This window comes from Halichoeres trimaculatus, unplaced genomic scaffold, assembly GCF_033239565.1.
Source record: "Halichoeres trimaculatus isolate MK-OKI-2021-1 unplaced genomic scaffold, fHalTri1.1 fHalTri1_scaffold_3, whole genome shotgun sequence".
Classification (NCBI taxonomy): Eukaryota; Metazoa; Chordata; class Actinopteri; order Labriformes; family Labridae; genus Halichoeres; species Halichoeres trimaculatus.
The window spans coordinates 12,904,998-12,928,955 of NW_027437181.1; the positions used below are offsets into that span (position 1 = coordinate 12,904,998).

General features: G+C 40.7%; 1 protein-coding gene across 1 annotated transcript; it reads right to left on the reverse strand.

Annotated features, from left to right (window-relative positions):
- Positions 1–134: 134 nt before the first annotated feature.
- On the reverse strand, positions 135–3,306 carry LOC141787930 (serine protease 23-like). Its single transcript, XM_074666677.1, has 2 exons — positions 3,170–3,306; positions 135–2,232 (listed from the first exon to the last, which is right to left on the reverse strand). Exons 1-2 carry the CDS (start codon positions 3,193–3,195, stop codon positions 1,053–1,055), a joined length of 1,206 nt encoding a protein of 401 aa, XP_074522778.1. The 5' UTR covers positions 3,196–3,306; the 3' UTR covers positions 135–1,052.
- Between the last annotated feature and the right edge of the window lie 20,652 nt (positions 3,307–23,958).

The following is a 23,958-nucleotide window of genomic DNA, read 5'->3' on the forward strand; positions in this document are numbered from 1 at the left end:
AAATGGTGTTCAAATGAAAATGTTTTGATGTGTGGTGTGTAGTGAGAGCCGGCTAAGAAAGGATGCACACTGCTGCTTATTTTAAAGCATATATCATTTAATTTTCCACAGGCTTCAAAATTTGAACACAAATAATGCAACTGCACACATGTTAAAGAGAAAGTAAAGGAAAAAAAGTGCATATGTAGCCAAGGCCAAGTCTGCATTAAAAGCAATGCGGACACCTGCAATGCTTCACCTTTGCCACCAGAGGGAGCTATGCATCAACACATAAAACCAACACACCATGCTTTGATCAACAAGTAATCTGCAGCCACTCCAGGAGTCACCTGCAAACATTAAAGTCATTTTGCATATCATGATGAAAGCTCTGAAAACTGACGGAGTGTGCCATGCTTCTTGATAAATGGGGTCCACTGAGAAGAGATACATGATAGTTTGAAAAGAAGTTGGCAACTTTGGTAGCTGTCTTGTACATTCATCCACAAAAAAACATCAGTAGGAAAACTTCAAAAGTTTAAACAGTGCAATCTTTAGTATTAGCACAATAAAAAACTATAATGCTGTAAAACAGTTTTATCAGTCCAGCTCCTTTAAAACTGAGGGTCCAAAATATCATTTTACATCTCCTTTTGCCATATCTAAGGGTCCTCCAGATAACAAGTTATCAAGATTAATGTCCCAAATAGGCAGAATATGTTCTGAAAAACCATGACCTAATTGTTAACCCACAAATCATCAATGTCACTCCTTTCATAGTTAAGAGATGCGATGGAAGATGCAGAACCAAACAGAAAGAAAAGAGCACACCCTGTTTACATATTTGACTGATTTTGCTGGATTTGGGTCTGTATCTGTAATTATTTCACTGATATTCGTGTCTCAGATTTGGGGCAACAAACAGTTTCCATGTTTGTGTTGATATGACATCAGTGCTCTGAGTAATGGGGTGAAAAGAGTCAGATTCTTGTGGCCTGAATCTTTCAGTATGATGTTTGAGGATGTAGTCAGCCTCTGGGTTGGCTGTTCTATCCTTCGTCTCTGCCTACTTCTCACCCTTCTCGGCAGTCTACAAAGTTCCCTTTAATCCAGTAACAGATCTGGGCATATTTGAGAGGTGTGATTCTCACTGCCACGTTAAATTCCTGAGACGTCCCTTGTTTCTCCACCCACTGATGCCCTGAAAACACACCTATCACCTTCCGCTCCCATCGCCTGCGTCGTCCATCCCACATCCGGGCGTAGACTCCAGAGCCACTGGCACCGGGCTGAGCATCACAGTGCTGGTAGAGCAGGTCGGGCGTCTCTTCACCAGCACGACAAAAGCGGTACACCAGCTGTCCTGGACGGTCATTATCATATCCTGAGAAGTGTACACGTCGACCGGGCAGTCTCTGAGCTGGAGGGCTGACTCCTAACCTCATGTGGCGGCGCTTGTGGGGCTTTTTAAGCTCAAGCAGCGCGTAGTCATAGTCCATCCCAATGTCATTGGCATTCCCTTTAATCCATCCTTTAGGTACGTGGGTACGCTTGGCCCTGATCCACTGGAACTTCATTTTGTCGTTGATAGGTGGAGAGTAAGAAGCACCATCTATGTGGTTTGTGAAGTTGGAAGGGGTGTGAATGGAAGAAGGCTGTGCGTCTCGGTGCTTAGGCTTTAGAAACCCAACGCGAAGCTTTTGCGCTCCTTTCACATAGTTTTTCCCATCATGAACGCAATGAGCAGCTGTAAGAACGTGACGATCTCCCACCAACGTACCAGAGCACCCTGTGGACAGTTTGACAGACACTGAGAATGGATACTTAAGGAGGAAGTCCTGCCCTGCGATGCTGAAACGCCCATCATGACCAAAGATCTGCCTCTTCCTCCTCACATGTGACTGCGCAACCTTCCCAGAAGACCTTGAGGAGTAAACCGAAGAGGTGTCAGAGTTTGGGTTGTAACCATAGATCCCAATGGCGGTCTCAGTCAGTTGACCAGTAGAGTCAAGAGTCTCATAAGCCAGGAACTGTCTTAAGTCCCAGTAGCTGGGCCGAGGGGCCTTGATGTGACATTCTGGGTCACAGGAGGAGCTGACATCCAACCTGGCTGGGGCCAAAAAGTGAGGGGCTGGCTGCACCTCTGTCTGTTGTGGAAGGACCACAGGGACACGCTGGAGGATCCACTGAGGGCGGGAGGAGGTGGACACTTGAGAAAGAGAAAGGAAGAAGAGAAAGAGAAGGGATGTAAACCTGTGGATAAGAAGAGGGAAAGATTAGGCACATTAATCAGATAAAGTGTCATTCACTGAACTCCTTGACCCACTGGAAGTCTGACCAGAATTTCTGCAGTGGTTTCTCAAAACGTGACCGGATGTCTGGGCTCTTGCCTAAAACCAGCCTTCAGTGATTTATAATTACAAGCATGAGAGTCAAGAGAGAGCAATGCAACTTCAAGAATTTTTTAGTGGATAGGAATTTGGCAGCTATGAACTTCCCGTTTTTTTATATGACATACAGGGCAAAGATCAGGCCTTACTAGGCTTTGGTGGAAAATTCTTCAAGTGGCCTGAGGGATTGACTTTCAGACAGCAAGAGTGCCGAAAAACACTTTGTGTTGCTGAGTAAATGTTCAAGCTTTTAGATCTTCAATACAATCACAAAAGTGCTTATTTTTCTGATTTCTTTCTTATTTAAGCCTTTTTTTGGTCCCTGAGCTGAACCGTTCTTGTGCTGCTTTTTCTGGTACACACTTTTTCATGGGTTGACTTTGGGCTGAATGTGTCACATCTGGCGAGGTACACTACTTATAGAAATATAGCAACCAGAAGAAATTCAAGAGCACTATCATATTTTAGAGTCATAATCATAAATGACCCATAAAGCAGTTATTGTTACATGTTAAGAAGTTCTCATGTTTAGAAAAGGCGTTGCCGCACCTTCCACTTAAAAAAAAAATCTTTAACTTGTTCCCAATCTCAAGTAACTCCTAGTTTTCTAGAGTTGGAATAACTTGTGTTTAATATTCTTTAAAAATTTTATTTGCATCAGTTGAGTGGGAGCAGCGTCTCTGGTATTTATTTCCTAACTTTAAAGACTTGTTAAGTGAAAGTTGTCCCTGCACATTGACTCCTCTACTCTGGAAAGTTCTTCCTCACGCGGAGAAAAACTTGTCACAAAGGTAACTTACCGTGAGGGCGCAGCCCGCGAGCGCATGGTTTCTTCTCTACAGGTGGGCACGAGCTGCTGGTTTGACGCTGTCCTCTCTGAGAAGGACAGGCACGCTCTGACTGGTGAACACCCCTGCTGAAAAATAGAAACTTCTCGATTCTTCTCTCAGGAGCTGACGGCTCTCTGTAATCCGTGAAGGTCTCGAAAAGTCCCTGAACGGATGAGGAGTTGAATCATTGTGCGCTGCTGGAGGCGGAGAACAGCTCTGCCGTGTGTGTCTGTGCTCACTGAAACATCTGCAGGCGACGATTCACACAGAGAGTGTGTGTCCGACCCCGACATGGTCACGTGACTACTGCATCATTGGTGCTGGTTAATATCTCACCGCTGCAGCTCGTGGTGTTGAAGAGTGACACCTTTGTCTCAGGTCCAGTAGTTCAATTGTGAGTGATTAAATCAAAGCCAGTGCAGGTTTATGTTAATGGAAATTGCATTGGTGAAAATAATTTCACACTCTATGACATTTGAGGGTGTTTTTTGTCCTTATTTAGACAATTAACAAATTAAATAATCGCCAAACAGATCCAGTCATAAAGGAAAGCTTGTATATTTTTCACCAAATCTGGCTTAAAACAATGAACGCAGATAAAATAAATAACTTTCAACAGATGAAAGCATGCTGTAGCACTAGCTGCGACAACTGTTATACATATTTCATGTTAAGATCTAATATGAAGACTTCTGGTGAATATCTGATTTGTAAATGCTTTATTCATTTATTTAAAAAGAAAGAAATAGATAAGAACAGATATTTAAACCTTTTTGGGTTGCCAAGTTGGAAAAAATCTCCCTGACTTTGTGTTATGTGTTTAAGTGATCTCAACATGGCAACCTTATATTCTTACAAAACAGCCAAATGACCAATGAATAACCTACATAATATATATATTTACAGTATCTGTTTCCTTTATTGCAGTTTTATACAGCTGTAAATACCTTTTTTGATTAAGATGTTGTAATTTTATTGATTGTATACATAGGAGGTAAACACTGAACTCAAAATGCCAAAAATTTAGTCTTTTCAAAATTATGTATTCAATAATGCTCTGAGGAGCTGCTCGGCCATGTGATGTTTTTGTTATGAACAGGACAGGCCAAAACAGCTGGACAGAGAGATCTGTGCAAAACCTGAGAGAGGAAGAGAGGAAATGTGAGAGCACAGAGAGGGTTGATGGAAAAGGAACTCGATACTGGTGTGTCTGTGTTTCTCTGTGTTTGTTTTATACAGAAGAATTGAGACTTTGCACAATCTGTGTCCTTTTCCTCTCATCAACACTGACCCACATTCACTCTTTAGATCAGCCACCACACCAGATCTGTCCTCCTTCTCTCCCTCACTCTCCTATTATATCACTCTCTGCCTCACAGACACATCCACAAATTCCATCATCCTACTCATTAAATGATTATGTTGCTCACATACATCAGCGTTTGGTCCAAACACACTTTCACACTGTTTATTCAGAGGCTTTATCACCCTCGTGACTCCTGGCAAAGACTGCAAGAGATCTCTTGTTTCACGGCAGAAACCACCCTTGGTCAACATTATTGAGCTGCAATTATTCTCTGTGAAATATGACAATTACTTGCAAAAGTGACCTCTCTGCTATGGGGACTGTCCCTTGTGAGAAATTACTTCAGTGGGCAGATTGTTGCTGTGATGCCAGGGCTGGAAGTTTGGTTTTCCACCCATGCTAAAATCTGCAGGCTGCTGCTAGATATTATGCCATGTAATGATTTCATTAAGCTAAACTGCCACCAGTAAGGCAGAGGGAAAGAAGTAGAAGGGTGGGAGCACTGGGAAATCATGCATGGCTTCACAGTTTACAACAAACCTCCACCCATCTCTTTCTGTCTTGTGTCAGTTTGTTCTCAAAGACACTTTGTGAGAAAACCTTGATGCAAATAACTGTCACTGAATTCTTGCAGGCTACATGCTGAATTCATCTGAAGCACAGCTGATTAAATTCCAGGCAGTACATGAGATGAGAATAAAATAGTGTTGTGAAGCCCATGTGTAGAATTTGTAGAAACCAGAAAACAGTGAGCATAGCTTAGGGGCAAGCAGCAGCATGGCCTCATCCAAAGGTGGTGCAGTCCACTTATGGGTCCTTTTTTTCATGTGCACTGATTTTGGTGCCACCTGCAGTCACAAGCCTCATTCTTAATCTGTTCTTGTACTCTACCCATTAGAGTTTTTTCTGAAGAATAGTTTTATGCATTTAAAGTTGTAATACAGATAAAAACTCAGTCATAACTATGGACTGAAGTTTGTGCCAGGAGAAACTGAATTTAAATTATTATTATATTGAATTTGGAAAAAAAGATCTGACTATAAGCAATTGATCACAGGTTCACAGAAATACTCTTCATGTCCTTTTCTAACTTAAGTTAAATTTTGTTTTCTTCTTACATGGTCATTTTCTAGTTTTTCCAGGATGAACTATAATTGACATTTTTTTTAACTGAAATTGAATTTTGTATTTTTGATTTTAATGAATATAGTGAGTTGAATTTTCAAGTTGGTAAAATGAAATTTCAAAGCAAATAGATTCAATGTCAGAAAATAAAATTCATTTTTGATCATGCTTTTCAAATTCAATGTAATACGCCCAATTCAGTGTCTTGTGGCACAGAACTCAACCTCTATATGTCTCTGATTGTGATAACCTTTGCTGGCCTGATAGGGGTGTCTTTCACTCTTTTCAAAAGTAGATGTGTTTGGAAGTTACTAACTTTACCTCTTAATTTTAAATTCATGTTCAAGTGACTAGTCAGAGTTAAAAGCACTCAGAAAACAGTCACAACTGAGCAAAATGCATCCTACACAGCGTAACATCAACTTGTCTGTGGGCAAGTGTAACTACAGTTTGCAGAGCTAGCACCACAGGCCTTTGTCCTCTATGCAGGTTAGCATCCATAAGCCTATGCTGTTGATTAAGATACTGTCTCCTGCTGCATACAGCTCAGCTAGCTGTTTAGCTGAAATAAACTGTTTGCATAACTTTATACATTGTGCAATATAGAATTAAGTAAGAATGAAGTGTCAGTCAGTCTTTTCCCTCCAACTCTCAGCAGTGAAGCGAACACTGTGTTGAGCTATAAAACTGTAAAACGATTCAAATCCTCTTCAAGGTCTCCTGCAACTGATTACTGATCAGCACCTTTGCCAGGGCATGGGTGGACCTGCTGGCTCATCAAACACTGTTCTCAATAACCCGACACCCCACCCATCCCACTACACAAAAGTACAATTAACACACACATGCACATGCACATGCACACATGCACACACTTACACCTCTCCCTCTTTTAGCAGAATCTGGGGCAGGAGGGTTCGCCAGCACCTCTGTGCTACAATGCTCCTTGTCTTTTTTGAAGAGGAAGTCCACAGATTGACCCAGTTCAAAGTTTGATTGCAGAGGCTGAAATATATATGAAGTGAGATTTGGAGAAAAGAGACTTAATTATTTTTTATTCTTGTGCTACAACAGGAAGGGATGCCCCCTTTTTTCAATGCATGGGTGCTAACAGGGAGACCTTTCTGTTTGTTTTGAATTGTTATGAAAGGGCCCGTTTGTTTGGCTATGCCCGCTGTTGTCAAGGGAACCCACATTCCCCGGAGCACTGTTCATGTTAATTGTTTTATTCCTCCCACTCTCCTCCTCTCGCTTCTGGACACAGACACAATCAAGCAAGTGTGGAGTGCCTCGCGTGTTTGAATATCTCTCTCTTTACGTCTTTCTGTCCGTCTGTTACTCTATTTCCGTCTGTCTCCTTTCTTCCTCTTTATGTACTTTCCCATCTCTGTGCCTCTCAGTCTTCTGCTAAACTCATGGCTCCCATCCTGGACCTCCTCTCTCACTCGTCTCTCGAGGCCACAGAACAGCTGTTTGGCAAAACGAGATAACCACAGAGCTCTTTTGAGAAGTTGCTGTGAAATCTAACAGGGAGCTGAGCCAAGTTTAAAGCTGAAGGCAAAGTCAAAGAGGAAGATAACATAACAGTTGGCGAGCACATTTGATGTGTGAGATTTAATGGCTCATATGGAGGATGGTAAACAATGTTTCGCTCAGATGCACTTAAAGGAAATTTCCACCCCTGTTCTCAGTGCGTTCTTGGGATTTTTCAAAAGCTTTTTGTTTTGTTTTTTTACTTCCCCTCTCTGCATGTATACTTACATGTAATTATCTGGAAATCTCTTACCCAAAATGCCCTTCAAACGTCCCACAGGAAAATTCACAACACCCCAGCAACAGCAAGAGTAACTTGATCCTTAAATTAGTAGCAGCCTGTTGCCTGAACAATAACTTCATGGAGTTCTCTCAGAATATCGCAACTATATAAACTCAACATCATGGTCACTCACACTGGAATGCTGACATTGTGCAACCAACCAAGCATTGACAGCAGGAATTAAGGAGGTTGTGCCTGAAACATAAAAACACATTGAAACATAAACCTGTAAAATAAACAAAGCATAATGGTTTCAAAATATAAATTTGGCTTTTCTGCACTGCAGTTCCCAATGAGATTCATTTCTTTTTGTTTGACCTGAAAACACTCTGAACAATGGCAGCCTGAGACTATATGAAAAGACTGCAGGTGGGGTAAGGCCTTGGGGCTAATAGCAGAGACAATATCTTTGTGCAAAGCCAATAAATCTAGAAGTGTTTTAAGTCTTCATGTCTTAATTTTTTTTAACTTATAAACTTTCACAAAATGTATAGTTATACTTGGTATCAACATTTTTTCATGTTTTATAATTCAGATCTAAGTAGTATCAACCTGTTTCTTTACAGATTAGTTACAACCCCAAAAAGCTGAAGCTGAAGGTGAATGTTGATAAAAACAGATTTTTGTAGTTTTAAAATCATTTTAACACTACTTTATTGTCAAAAATATATACTCATGTACTTTTGATATCAAAATTAAGTTTTAGAAAGCTGGGAAAGAAACATCTTTACGGTGTGTTGCATCAGCTTTTCTTTTAACAACGCTGTGATTGTTCAGACTCTGAGGGATCATTTTGTGGACTTTTGAATCTGTTTGCTCCAAAACCTAGAAAATAAGGATTTACAAAAAAAGAACTCCTTCAGACTGAAATTATTTTCCTTAACATGGCTGTAGACATGTTTAATTTTGCTGGAAAGATAGTCTTTGTTGATTGGATGTGTATGTGGTCTCAGATGTTTTTGGAGTTACCCCTAGCGGACACTCGAAGAACTGCAGTTTTTAACATTTCCATAGAATACTGGATACAGCATGGTACAAAATATAGTTTTGGTCCTTGAACCTTACATCCTACATTGTTAGCCAAAAAAAACAAAAAAGGTAAAAGAAATCAGTAACTTTTTTGTGTTTTTTCTTAATTACGGCTAAGAGTTATGCACAGTTACAGGCTTTTCTGATTTAAGTGAGGTCGGCATGTTGAAGCTGCGCCTGAGTCAGTGAGTGATCACAGAGACTACATCCCTGTTTAATGCAGTCTATGTCCTGGCCACACCCATCAGTGATACAGCTCTGTCAGATAGAGTGGAGGGGCTGCAGACGTCAATCAGAGTGGACTGTGATCAGACAAGTAGCCTTCTCAGTCTTTATATGATGATAAAGTAAGTCAATACAACACTGCATTATAAGGAAAGAAATTAGTATTTCAGTGTAGCCACTAACAGTTTCTTTTCCAGTTGGAGCACGTCTTTCTCCCTCCCTGTGCCCTCTGAGACAATAGCTTTAATGACTAATCCGGACCAAACATTTATCGCCTACGGGGAAGGAGTCTTGCACCGTGACTTTGGGTAAACCCCTGAGCTTGGCAGCGCATGTGATCCTCTGGCTCAATGGAAAATGACTCACATCACTGTAAAAGATACCACTAAAGACATATGACATCCTGCAGAAGTTTTGGCTTCATGTTGTAATTATTTGGTTTAAAATTTGATGTAGTTTGATGTTTTAACAAATGTTATCTGGTTCTACTCAAAGGTAACGACTATTTGAACTCTCTCCTTCTCTGAAGTAATTCTTGCACACACGGTCTGTGCATGTAATCAGATCTAAGGGTAATTCAATCAAAACATTGGGTTTCATTACACTTAAGTTCTGTGGTATTTACCCCACAGGAACGGGAATGTTGGTCATGAGAGAAATTTTATTTTGAATAAACTCGTGACCAGGCAGCACAGATGCTGGGGGACTGATGAAAAGAAGCTGCTCTGTTATTTGAAATATTGAATCATTTTCATAATTGCTTCATTCCTTCATTCCTCACCTCTAGCTCTAATTCAATTGCCTCTCCTGAGATTGCTCTGATTTTCCTTCTTCTGCTGAGGCTATACATGGCGTCTCCCTGGTCATCTTTGACAGCTTTGGCTGAGTTCTGAACGTGTCTTTTGGGGGCACTGTGTGTGATGTCAGTTTATACAAATAATCATGAGGTATGTGATAGCTGCAACACCTGGCTCTGGTTGTACTTTCCTTTTCCCTACATCATAGTTTTTGAGTGCAAAATACGGTTGTGTTGCTTTGAACTGGCTATGAAATATTGGGAAAAAAAGGGTGTCGGGGATAATTAGAAGAAGTGTTTCCAAATCGATGATGAAGCTGTACAAGCTGGACTGACTACAGTAAAGTTGTGACACTGTGAAGCTGAGAGGTAGCTTTTACGAACCTGTAAAAAGAATATGAAGTTTAAAGATGGCAGGGGCAGCAACTGATATGTGTCAATCTGCATCTTTACTGATAAATATTCTGAATCTTTATTCAGCCATTGGATGTAACTTGACTCACTGATACATTTTCAGTATGTGAAACGATAACATCAACATCTTGGCCCCATAGGGTTTACTCTGGGCCAACTGACTATTGGGCTGCAACTATTATCTGGGATGATAATCTGCATTTGGAAGATTATCTGTATCTGTATCTTGTCGCATCAAAGGCCGATAAAATCAAGGGATTAAAAATTTTGCTACCTTGGTTCTGCTGCTGGAGTGTCTTCATCCCCAGGTCTGTTGTCAAATACCATCCTTTCTCTGCTAACAACCCACCCAAAATGAGTTGATTGGCCAGGTGTCACATGACTGTGTTCGGTAACTGTACTGAAAATGTAAGTGGTATAATGTTCATTCCTGTATATGACGTTGATAGTTTCAGCTTTAATTAAACCTCTGTAGAGTCATTTTTAAGAAGGTCTTGTTTGGAATTCCAATTTAGTTTTTTTGTTTTCTGTTTCTTTTTCTTTTTCTTTTTTTTTCTTTTTACGTACGGCATATTGGTTCCAAAAATCGGCCGCATGAACCACCAGCAATTGGTGCTGGTATCAGCCCACAGTCTTTGAAGCCTCTTAAAGGCCTTCCTCAGCTTGACACATGGGGTTAAAACAAGGCGTTGTACAGTGAGCCGGGTCCTGAATGAAAAAAGCAAAATCCACCAACCAGCATCCGTAATTCTCAACAATTAACTAGGGATGCATTGATGTATCCTTGAGACATCTGTACCGGCTAGCATTGGCTCTGTTGATACCAGAATCAGCTATGTATGAAGTTATGCTTTATCTATACCCTGATTTTTACAATTCTGCATCTCACATTTAATCATGTTTGATACCATTAAGTTTCCGGTGCTGATATCTTATCTTACTTCCTTACAGAAGATGAAGAGGGAAATTAAATCTTGTCTTCTCATGGCTTTAGATGCCAAGATATATCTTTGTGTTCGGGTTGTAACTCCCTGAAATCTTGGTCTGCTTCCTAGAAACCTCTCAGTGAAGATCTGATAAATGAAAATTTAAAAAACTTTCCTCAAAAACAATTTACAGCATGAAACCGTCCCTAAAATCCCAAATTGTTGTTTAAACTTCTTTGTTTATGGGTTATACAAATAAGATACTCCATGTGTTTGTGTTTAGAGGCTTTGGAGTTATTCAGGCAAACTTTTGAACTTTGGAGGTTCTTGCAGGCTGCGTCTCTGAACTCGTAGTATGCGATGAGCTGATATAACCCTACCTTTATTCAAGCTCCATACATTATACACTGACAAGACAGCTGTATCAGACTTCTATGTTAGACTTCAATCAACTAACAGATAGAATCAGATCTTAACAGATCATGACGGATGGAGTATAGACAGAAAGCAAGAAGGCCATGAATACATCCTTGAAACCACAGACTGGTGATAAAAGAACAAAAGCAGCTCTTATTTTCATTGAAAGGTCACATTTTATAAACTACCAGAAAATTCCTGCTATAATCCAACTCTTCAGCTTTTCAAAGCATCCTATGACTCACTGAAGTACCCTTTTTGTTTGTGTTTGCTCCGAGCCTCCAAGTTGAGTCACTGTGAGCATCCACCCATCCCTCAGAGAACAGCCACACACTGAGGAAAGTGACAGTCAGTCAGGCACACAGAGACCCCAGCTACCAGGAATTCTTGTGAATCTAAGCCATCTTTAAACCCTGTGAGTTTCAAAAGATTTTTTTAGGGCTGTCATCCAGAGATTGTCTCATACTTGGAGCAAAGATAATCACCCCAGAGTCTGCCTCGGTTATTTCTGATTGGGAGACTAACTTCTCACGGTGAAAACTCATCTTGTGATAATATCTGCCACACAGCAATTTACTGAGGTGTAATTTCAGGAGAATAATGAGCATCTCCTGCACAGGGGACATTGTATTAATATCTGTTGTGCTTTTTCCAGAGCTGCTGAGACGGAGCATGTTAGTCTCATTGAACCGATCCGTGTGACTCAGATAACCCAAAACATTATCAGAACAATGACTGTTATTCAGCTGCAGGTTTCCTGTTATGCTCCAACATTTGATCGCAGAGAACACTATCTCTTCTTATTTCCCCCTCTTTTGTCCCACTCTCTGTATTTCAGATGATATCACAGCTCAGAGGTCAGAGGTTAAACTCTTCCAGCCTGATGGCCTGACTACTCGAAACAAGCTGGAACATGGGTTATTTCAGCATACCAGAAAGATCACTTCTGACCATAATTAGCATTTTGCTGACCACAGCCGTCCCCTTTTGCACTTTTAATGACGAAATGATCTCCATTTCTCTAGTCAAGACCAAAATTATCTGTGCTTCATCACCAGAAGTCTGTGTGTGTGTCTCTGTGGGAGGTGTTGGGAATGTGAGTGACGGCGTTCGAGGTTTGGGACTTGTGCATCACTTCCAGGTCAGGTTAGTTTGAATAAACTTAAGTTTTGATTGTAAAAAACACAAAACTTTTGTTTGTCTTCATGAGGCCAGGCCCCTGGAGCAGAGATTGAGAGACTGTCGCCAACAGATGGAGGGGGGGCTTGTTCTCATATTTTCATAGAGGCATCTGGCATCTGTGTTTTGCCCAAGGAAAATGCTGCTTGGTAAAAATGTCCTTTTTTTGCTTAAAATCTTAACCATAAGTACTCTAAACTCAGTAGTGTCAGCATTACTTGACAATGAACGCAATATACAGAAGGGGCAATCAGGAATGTCCTTATATTTATTTGTCTATCTAAAGCACGGGTGGCCAACCTGCGGCTCAGGAGCCACATGTGGCTCTTTGCCTTTCAGTGTGCGGCTCTTCAATCGATTCATAAAAAATTATTGTTATGAGTAGTGGTGTGCCGATCAATCTGAAATATTGATATATTGATGCCAACGTTGGGATCAGTATTGATTAATACTTGGGTAATGAGATTGATACCTTCTTTTCTCTACATGTGCTGCCCTCAATTCCTCATGCGCTCATCGCTAGATGGATGGATGGATGGATGGATGGATGGATGGATGGATGGATGGATGGATGGATGGATGGATGGATGGATGGATGGATGGATGGATAGATAGATAGATAGATAGATAGATAGATAGATAGATAGATAGATAGATAGATAGATAGATAGATAGATAGATAGATAGATAGATAGATAGATAGATAGATAGATAGAACTTGGTCTCATCTGCAGTAAAAACAGAAACTTGTCTTTGACATGGCTCGAAGAACAAATTTAAACACACTTGCAAACACAATTAATCTCGCTTTGAAAATTGTAAATGTATTGATTTTCATTTTATGTCATTTTGTTTACGTGTTACAGGAAGTGTGTTTGTAAGACCACGTTTGTGATGTGGCTCTTTGTGGTACCATGGTAATTTTTGTGGCTCTTGGTCTCTGACTGGTTGGCCACTCCTGATCTGAAGGGTGGAGAGAGATTTCTGTCCATAATGATATATTACAATACATTATGAATCAATACCAGTCAAAGTGATGCTGTGCAAAAAGATCTAATACAATACAAAACAATATGATGTGTACCCATATGAAACAATATGATACAGTAGAATACGATATAAAATAATATAAAATAGTATTATCTGAAAAAAAATAAGATAAGATGCACATAAAACAGTGATACATATAAAACAGTATGATACAATACTATAGGATATGAAACGAAACGATAGAAATTCAGAAATGATACAAAACAATACAAAGGGATATGATATAAATTAATTTGTTACATTGCAGTACAATACATTATGTCATGTTAAATTACATTAACTTGTGTTACAATAACTTAATGTTCTGTTAGTTATGATAGGACATCATACAATACAACACAATATGGTATATAATATGATAAGCCAGGTCACATACTTTGTGAAATAAGACAAGATGCAATTCATCAAACTCTGACTTACAGTATGAGGCAATGTGGTTTCCAGGTAATGTTGGTTATGATACCATGAGAAACAATTAAATATAATATGATACATAAAGTACATACTGTATACCTCCCTCACCAATCAGAAAAACTTTAAATGAATGATAACTAAAAAAAAGAAAAACATAGCCACTACAAGTGGACCAAACAGATGGCCAAATTCTCATTATCCTAGCTTTGAATTACTTTTCAATATCTATCCTGCTACTCCACCAATGTATCACCATAAACAATGCACAGTACAAGGTTTTATGCTACACAGTCAGTCAGCATACTGTCAATAAATTACACAGATATATTAGGGACTTGGGAATTAATTTGTGTTCTTTTTTGTATTAGAGGCATGCCTAATTTTTACTTAGCTAGTTTGAAAAGAAACATTTATCATCATGATGTTAACATCACCACAGCACAATAATTGAGTGGCCTCAGTCCTCCCATTTCAAATATTCAAACCATCCAGTAGGCAGCTGGCAGGAGAATTTGTCTGAGAAGCCCTCTGTTAGCAGCCCTCTGCAGATAATGCTGTTTTCATTAGGGGTTTGTTTAATCTGGTTTGATAAGAAACAGAAGTGCGTTAGTGCTTCCAGAAGTTATGTGTCCCTGGAAGGGCTGAGATGTTTTTCTGATGAATCATAACATGATAATGGCTGCTTTCACAGTTATATACACTATTAACGCAGCTGGTGTTTGGCAGAGGGGAAACCTCATGAAGCTCATGGTTGGAAAGTAGCAGTTTAAAGGGAGAGAAACTACTCTTGGGCCTTTGGTATGTCAACTAAAACCCTGCATGACATTACATGAAGGTAAATGCAGGTCCATTGTGATTATCTGCATGAATTAGATCTGAATCATCAGCATGAAACTGACTCTTGTTAAGTAGATTACTTTGTATTATGCTTTATTCTTGTATCATTTATGTCATATTTTAACATCTTAACTGAGAGGGTTTTGGTCATCACCACAGCAGCGCTAAAGTGAATATTTTACTGTGGGTTAAACATATTTAAGTATTTCAACAGCAGTTTTGGGCAATAGTTTCACCAAGGTCTATACAACATTTTTGTATATGAACTCTATCGCTTCACAAATCGTTCCTTTCTGTAAAGCTCCTATGAGGAGTTTTGGGCATCAGATGAGTTATGGCACACCAGGCTTTGATCATATTAACACTGACTTCTTAAATTTGTGCTCTCAGCTGCATTATGTTGTTTATAAACAGCATGATCAGGGCACCAGTTTAGCTCAGTGATTAAATTGCACTACCCTTGTCCAAAGACTATAGTTTAGCCCTAGTTCAAATCCAATTTGTATTCCTGTGCCATATATGTCATCTCCCACTTACCCTTCCAGTTTCCTATGTAACCTGCTGTCCCATGATCGTCTACATTCAAAACACAAATCTTCTAGCCACAGCAGAATTAGGTATATCAGGAAAAACTGTTCACACATGAACACCTGAATCAAAGGATAAGCAAAGTCAAGACACGTTTCCCACAGGGAGTGCTAAAATCAAGATTGAGCTTTAAATGGTAGGCACCATTGAAGTTACTTTAAGTCACATGTTTAGCAACCAAAATCAGCACAATAACATGTTCATTATGAATAACTACCTTTTTTGTTCATTTTCAAAAGAAAAATATGAAAAGTTTGTGCGTAGTTGTCTTACATAAGAGAACAAACACAATACTACAAATTCACACTGGTTCATTTCACACAATAAAAACTCACAATCAAAAAAAAAGAAACAAAGCTGGAGCTCACAGCTTATCTCTGCCTTTGCTGTACAATGCATAATATTATATTACCCAGAACATTAGCAGCACATAAAAAAGTAAATAAAACCTCTGCATTAAAATCCCTGGTTCAGAATCATTTTATGTTGGTTATTTTCCATTTTACTTCTCTTTTGAAACCCTGAAAAGAACAATACAAAATCAGGTTACCACTGTTTCGTATTCTAACCCTTGTAACACGTCAGGTTTGCTCTTCCTTACATGATTCAAGCACACACCTCTCCTTCATGATATCTTTTAATTAAAAAAAAAAAAAAAGCTTAACTAAGATGGTTAAAGTACAGTTCACTTTACACCAGCTCAAAATTAGCACTTTTACATTTTTATTGTTAGCATGTTGCCACACCTAAGACAGCATTTCTCCTAATGCACTGTCTTGACTAACTCCACAGTCACAGGGGCTGCAACTGGACTCGTAAATTATCTGGCAGTTTTTTATGACCCTCGTAAAAGAACATTTTTTATTAAATACAAACAAATAATCCATGTGTTTTTCTCTTTGCTACTCCCATTGCACTAAATCTTTATGATACCGTGTTTGGCTGTGCAGTTTATCCCTGTGTCCAGCACAGACAAACATTTCTCTGTAGCCGTCTTTTGACCTCCTTCTTGTACCCCTTGGTCCCACTTAGCAGCTGTTGCCGTGGTAACCCCTTAACCAGAGCACAATCACTGACCAGCAGGAAGTGTGGAGCACGGCAGGCTAATGAGAGCCTCTAAGTGAGACTGGGTGTGTTCACAGCAGGTGGGAGACCTCTGCGTCATTCCGACAAAGGGGTTTTCCATGTTTTTACGACAGTGGGAATATTGTTCCACAGTTCTTTTCTTTTTCCGGACTGAACTGTGAGTTATTTCCACGCTCTATTGTTAGTGATACCTTTAAAGTATTTCCTCATTCCACAGTGAGTTGTCATGGGTATAATTCTGTTTTTTGAATACCTTTGTCTTTTTGATAAAGTAGAAAAAACATACATGACTGTGGACTCGTTTCACTTGGTGGATTTAACATGGGAGTAGCTTACCCCAACTGACCAACAGTGAAGTGTGACCTCACTATACTGAAAGAAACATGAATTTTTTTCACTCCTGAAAAATCAAATCCAGTTAGAGTATTTGACTGAGATGGATGCTTGTGTTTCAGTTTGTCTCTCAGTGGGATATGCGTGTAATCCAACATTTCCTCCAAGGATCTGTGCCTGAAATGTTTCTGGAGGAGGACTGATTGCAGGTCTTTTGTGTTTTTTACTGTAATCTATCAAGCTGAGCCTGAAGTGTTGTAATATCGAGAGCATACGGTCAGGATCGGGCTGCGGCAGGAAATGGCCAGCTGCCAGTTTGGCGTGACTTCAAGTCAGCGAGTAATTATATTAGCCTATGTTCTGGCTGTTCTTGGACCTGATCTGCTGTCCAAACACACGAATACACACACACACACACACACACACACACACACACACACACACACACACACACACACACACACACACACACACACACACACACACACAAATACACACACACACACACACACACACACACACACACACACACACACACACACACACACACACACACACACACTCAGAGCTTGGCGGCTTTGCAACAGTGGTGAGGGAATCATCTAAGCAAGATTATCTCTTGTTGTAGTCAGCAGAAAAGTTTTTTAAAAAGTGATTTATGAAAGGATGGGAACGGACTGTTAACACACAACTTTTTATGAAGCCATAAGTGAGTTGTTCTTATGCTCCTTGACTCTAGAGTTTCATTTCTTTACATAAACACCAATTTGGCACCAGTTCTGTGCTGTTGTACTTTACATCAGTAAAAAGGAACACCTCTTGTTGAATTCAGATAACTTGCTTGAATCTAGCTGCTTAAGTCCTCTAAAAGTTGGTGTTGAGAGCTTGTTAACTAACAGTAACTCATCACTTTTGGTGTGAAGGGAAGAAACTTTTAGAGATGTGAAAAATGTGGAGGCCTAAGTAGAAGTCCTCTTAACCCACAACTTTCTATAACATAAGCCTTTTAAGTATCATGGATATATCCGTGGCTTTATACATGGGGTTGTTAGCAGAGTAGTTGACCTGCTAACTCTGCGGATCGTATAGAGTTAGGTAATTCATGCCACCATTTGGGCACAACAGAGGAGAAGAGTCTGGCTAGTGATTTGGAGCCGCTGGGCTGGGAGCAACAGTCGTCTTTCACAAGCAGAGCGTAGTGGGCGAGAAGGAGCGTACACCTGGATGAGGGACCCCTAGGTAGGGGGAAGCTGTTCTTATCAATGGTTTTTAAGCCAGAAGAAGAGCTTTGAATTTGATTTGAGCTGCCGCTGGAAGCCAGTGAAGAAAGATTAACAGCTGAGAGATGTGTGCAGTTTTGGGCTGGTTAAAGATCAGACGTGCTGCTGCATTCCGGATCATCTGCAGAGGTTTAAATGTACAGGCACGGAGGGAATTGCAGTAGTCGATGCGTGATATCACAAGGGCTTGTGTGCTGCGTGGCCTGTTGTGTCAGATAGGGTCTGATCCTCCTGATGTTATCGACAAAACCGTGAAATTCATGATACATGAACCTTTAAGGTCAGCTGGTCATCAATCAGGACACCCAGATTTCTGGCAGAGTTTGTGAGCACAAGTTGATTGGAATCAAGCAGGACATTGATCTGTAGTTGAACCGAGGGACAAGCAGGAAGGACAATGAGCTCAGTTTTGGAAAGATTCAGCTGAAGGTGGCGTTCCTTCATCCATGTCGAGATATCAGCCAGACATGCTGATATCCGAGCTGAGACAGTTATGTCATCAGGAGGAAAAGACAGGAAGAGCTGAGTGTCGTCAGCATAGCAGTGGTAGGAGAAGCCATGAGAGCGGATCACTGCACCAAGTGAGGTAGTGTATAGGAAAAGAGTAGGGGACCAAGTGCTGAACCCTGGGGTACCCCTGTCAATAAGCCATGTGATTTAGGCACTTCTCCTTGCCATGACACTCTAAAGGATCTGTCTGTGAGGTAGGACTTAAACCACGACAGTGCAGATCCTGAGATTCCAAGTTCAGAAGGTGTGGAGAGGAGGATTTGATGGTTTACTGTGTCAAAAGCAGCAGATAAGTCAAGCAGTTGTAGGACAGAAGACTTACCAGCAGGCCGAGCCAGTCGCAGTGATTCAGTGACTGAGAGGAGTGCAATCTCAGCGAAGTGGTCACACCTGAAGCCAGATTGATAGGAGTCGAAGAGGTTGTTTTTCAGTACGTTTTGGTTTTAAATAACTTGAAACAATACATTTTTCTGGAATGGTCAGGTGAATGTGGCTCATATTACATCCAAAAAGACATTTTTACTGAAAATAAGAGAAAAAAGCTTGATAAGATTTCAGTTTTTTTTGCAGTGTTATATTTTCTAGCTCCGCACCTCAGTTGAGTCAGTTCTGAAGGAGCTTTATAGAGGTAAAAACTCTCCCCCTTTCAGATAAAGCTCCAAACAAGTGCATTGGGACCTCTCTTATTCTATATCCAGCGTCATCTCTCCTTTTTTTACTCCACACAATTAGCACTAACATTAGCTGATGAGAGCAGTGACAGAGCACTAATAGAGCAAAGCTGTGGTTATAACAATCAAAACAACAGGCTGAAAGAGATTAAAATGCTTCACAGAGCCAAGGGAACAACTGTCTCTCACACAACGATCCAACCAAAGCAGCAGGGATTAGTGCAGCTTTAATAATCAGTGACTAGATTTTTAACATAGCCCCAAAGTAAATATGTCACGCTGTAAGGAATGACCAAAATGTGCATCTCCAAACATCTACAGAGACCTTGTCAAGATAAGATCCAAGTGTAGTTGCACACACACTAACATAACCATGGTCAAAACATGCACATACAACGACCTTGTGCCTTGGTGTTGGCATGTTATCAACATTATTTCCATGTTTCTTTTTTTTCCTCCAGTCCCAGCTGTTCAAATCTATCAAGACTGGACTCATTAGCAGCAGGCAATTAAGGGGATGGAATGGAGGTATTGTACTCTGTTATTTAAACACAGACACCCACACACACGCACACACAATGACATCCTATGGGGTGTTTTGTTCAGGCAGAACAGCAGAGCAATCAGTCAAGCTGCTGCAATACCTTAACCATGATCTGTTTGCAGCTGGATCCTACTGGAGTCTCTGGGGGCTCCTCCCTGAGTTATCTGCCAAAGTGTTGCATTAAAAGAAAAATCTCCACCTCGTGCTGTCAGACGCGAGCTGCAAGTGCAGCTCTTTGGGACCTGCTCCTTTATAACATCAGGAGACACCCTCTGTCTCAGTTATTATTCCACACAGGATAAGTGCAGAGGGATAGGAGGGAATGAACTGTATATAAATTAACAAGTGTTGACATGCGGACTAGCCTGCATGCAATCTGGAGTGTGTGTATGTGTCTTTGTGTGAGCTGTCCATGCTCTGCCTGTGAACCTTTTCTCTTTTTTTGTCATTTTTTTCTCTAATTTAATATTTATCGAAGGTGTTTTATCTGAATCCCACATTATTGGGATGACTTCTTCGAAAACAAGTTTTCATGAAGGATTAACATTTCATACTCGTTCATTACATTTGTATCCCTTAAGTGCTGCACCAGACTTTGCAGCTTTGTGGGCCAGCTTGTTGATGGTTGGTTGACCTTAAATCTGGCTGCGTGTTTGGCAAAGAGACCAGCTGTTAACATGTTGAGGGGTTTTTTACGGTAATTAGAGATGGTGACTAAAAAGGCTAATGTGTGCTTGCTGCTGTTGTTTCCCAGAACTAATGTTGTGTGCTCATTTTATCACGAGATCAAGAGCTGTTTGGACATTTTATAAGATTAACAATTTATAACATGGACAGATGGTCAGACAAGCGTAAGTACGCAAATTATGGCACGTAGGTTGAGAGTCCCTATGATGACACTACACCAGCCAGTAAAGTTTTACAGTTAGAAGCAAGTTTTGTCCTTTCCTTTGATGAAAATGATTTCTTGGATCTATTTTGTTGTAAACGTGAGAGGGCATCAGCTAAAACATAGATTAAGCTGTTTGTAAGAATGTGCAGTACATCACAGCAGCAGTTATACTGCAGTGGTGTGTTCAAACTTGAGAGTCTACCAATGAAATGAAGAGTGAGGTTACATTAGCTCTACTTGGTGAGGTTGTAGTTGGTAGATGAGCACTAGTAGGACATAACCAGGATTCACCAAGGACACAAAACCTGCGTTTCCACCAGGCAGACCGGTTTGGTTCATCTCGGCGTGCATTTTACTGCATTTCCACTGACTTATCCCGGGACAGATCCCCAAATAACCGAGACGAGCCGTCCCACTTTTTGGGACCCTTCCATATGGGTACCAGACTGAACCGGTCCACACTTGGAAGGTGGAGCAACACACTGCAGACCATTGATTGGTCAAAAGAATCGTCACTTACCCTGACAGCGGCTGCATTTCTCCTGGTGGTACACAGAATTCTCTGACACAAAAGAGCTACATGCAAATCACAGAGAGAGCAAAATGCTGCATGTCTTTCATCTATGCTCTTTGTTTACTGTGTCGTGTTTTTCCTCTTTCATTGGATTTATTAGCGGGGTAAACTGTGTCGCGTTCTACGGCGTCACGCTATTGTTTAACAGCTGTGGCTTTCGGCATCTGGTTTACACGCCGCCTACCACAAGAGGGCAAAGTTTTGCTGTGGAAACGCAAACAGGATCAGGCTTAGCTGTACCAAACCGTCCCAAACCGTACTGAACCGACCCAGACTGCTTGGTGGAAACGGGGATGAACCGTACCGTGCTTAAGTACACTTCAACCCTTAAGCCCAATTCATTTGGCCAGTGTAACCACAAGTGTGCCGTACTTAAGTACAATTTACTCCTCTGCTTTTGCACGCTTTGAAGAGGCAGGCTTCAGCGCAGTTCACTTCATGCATGAGCACAAGCACATGGACATAAGGTATGATCCATGACGTATGATCACTGTGACAACTCCTCTCGACAATGGTTTTAAACAACAGCAGGGTTGTTAGAGGTCTGTGCCAGACCAAAACAACTTAACATAAGCCAAAATGTCACTAAAGTTGTAGCAGTGCTCTCAGTGTCTCAGCGTGCTTAGAGCATGCTTCGAGTAAACAGATGCCATGTGTGTGTGTAATACCTGCTAAAGTCTGGTTTATACTGGGATGGTGTGACCGCTAGCTGTACTCTCCAGTGGGGGAACGGTGCAGGGGGGGGGCAATTCGTGCTTAAGTATGGTAGGGTTCAAACAGCAAGTATGCCCGCATATTAACATTACACTTCACCAGTCCTGTTTTCCAGAACTGCAAGATACAGCTTGACATCACCTAAAGGAAGGAAGGAATTTCAGTGTAGTGTTTGTAGGAAATGTCACAGGCCTGAGAGGATGCTAATAGAGTAGAAAGTTTGTGGAATGATCAGGTGTGGTGATGCAGATGGAGTTAAGACTTTTGCAGTTACTCTGTCTCAGGAAAGAAACACAGGGACAAAAAACATATATATCTTTTCTTGTCACTGTTAGTCTCTACTGCCATCAGGTCAGTGTCAGTGGTTTTCACAGGAGCCTTGAGTGAAGTGAGTCAGAAGTTCTTCTGTCACTGGTGGTCTGTGAATATCTCCAAACTTTTTCCCAGACTGATAACTTTGTCTTAACAGTTATTACTTTATTTTTTACCAAATATAAGCCACATCTGCTTTATGTGTTTTTGTTCCACGTGCTGAAACAATATTGACTTAAAATCTGATTCCTCTCATGGGACATAAAGTACTGAACTGAAGTGAACTTTGCCTGGAGATCTGCAGTAACCGTGGTTACGAGATATATAGCACCAAGTTATATTTTCTTCTCATTACTCAACCCGTCTATGTCCTTCTTCCCATGTCTGCTGCCCGTGCTCTGACATACCCTGCCTGCATAGTTTGACCATAAACAGGCATGAGGGAGGCTGAATTCTGAGTGACACAAAAACAAAACATGCGCTACTGTTGCAAATATGCACACATGGGTACACATAAAGACACGTCAGGAAAATGTGACTTTTTTTAAGCTTAAATGCAAATTCCACCTGCTCCCTCTAGCGAAGCAAAGTGCACAACAACAGCAGCTCAGACTCAGTGTAAGGAGCTTTAATCTTCCCTCAGCTTGATATGGAAGTCATTAAGCTGAGTGTGAGTTTCCTGAGCAGTAAAATGTGTGAAGCAACTGTTATTTAAAAAAAAAAAAATCCCTGTCTGTTCAGTTAAATGGCAGTGTACCACAAACCACAACACATGCACACACTTTGGCATATCCACACCGACCACCCTGTGTCGTTGCCAAAACGACCATTCTGCAGCTGCTGTGTCTTTATGCTTATAACTGGAGACATGTGTGTTAAGGTGGACAGGAACTTTATTTGAAACACTGGGGACGGAGGAATACAAAAGGATAGATGGAAGTAGAATTGGATAAATATGTGGAGAAGTAGGGGAAGAGGGCAGGGAGTCGTTTGGAAGGAAATTAAAGTGCAAAGTAAAGAGAGCAAAGACAGAGAGAGGGAAGAGAAGCAGAGGGACAGTAAGGAAAAACTGATCTCATGGCTTATTGTAGAAAAAGCAAAATGTGGATGAAATGAGAGATTTTTAATAAAAGATGAGGGTATGAGGAGTTTGGTTTTGGCACTAATCATCTCTGAGAGCAGCTGAACGTGTTGAGATGATTCATGTGTGAACCATTAGGATGTACCTTACGAGCGGAAGAGGAACAGGAAAGGAGGAAGCTTCAGCAGAACAGTGGACGTATATTTTTGTCAGGAAATAACACTTAATGACATGCTGATTGTGTGACATAAAGATGCCCTTTGGCTGTGTGTGTACTGATGTGTGAGATGTGTGTATGAGAGTTTTTACAGGATCAAACATAGGACATGCAGCCGAGGGGATCAGGGAGCAGGCGTGGTTCTTTCTGGGCTCTGATCTTTGCACTGGATTCATCTCAGGAACGACTTTTGGTTGTGCTCAACATGACCAATAACAGACCTTACTTTTGGAGTTTGAAGCAATTTTCTTTCCTAATCATCCCCAATAATCCCCCCAGTTCTTTTTAGAGTGAATTCTGTTTTTTGTCTGTCGGGAAAATCTTGCTGCCAAAGCTTGACTCTAAGCATCTTTTTTAGACCTCATGAGAGCAGGCGATTTCCTACCCAAGTTTTAGAAATTCACTCTCAACAGAACAATATTT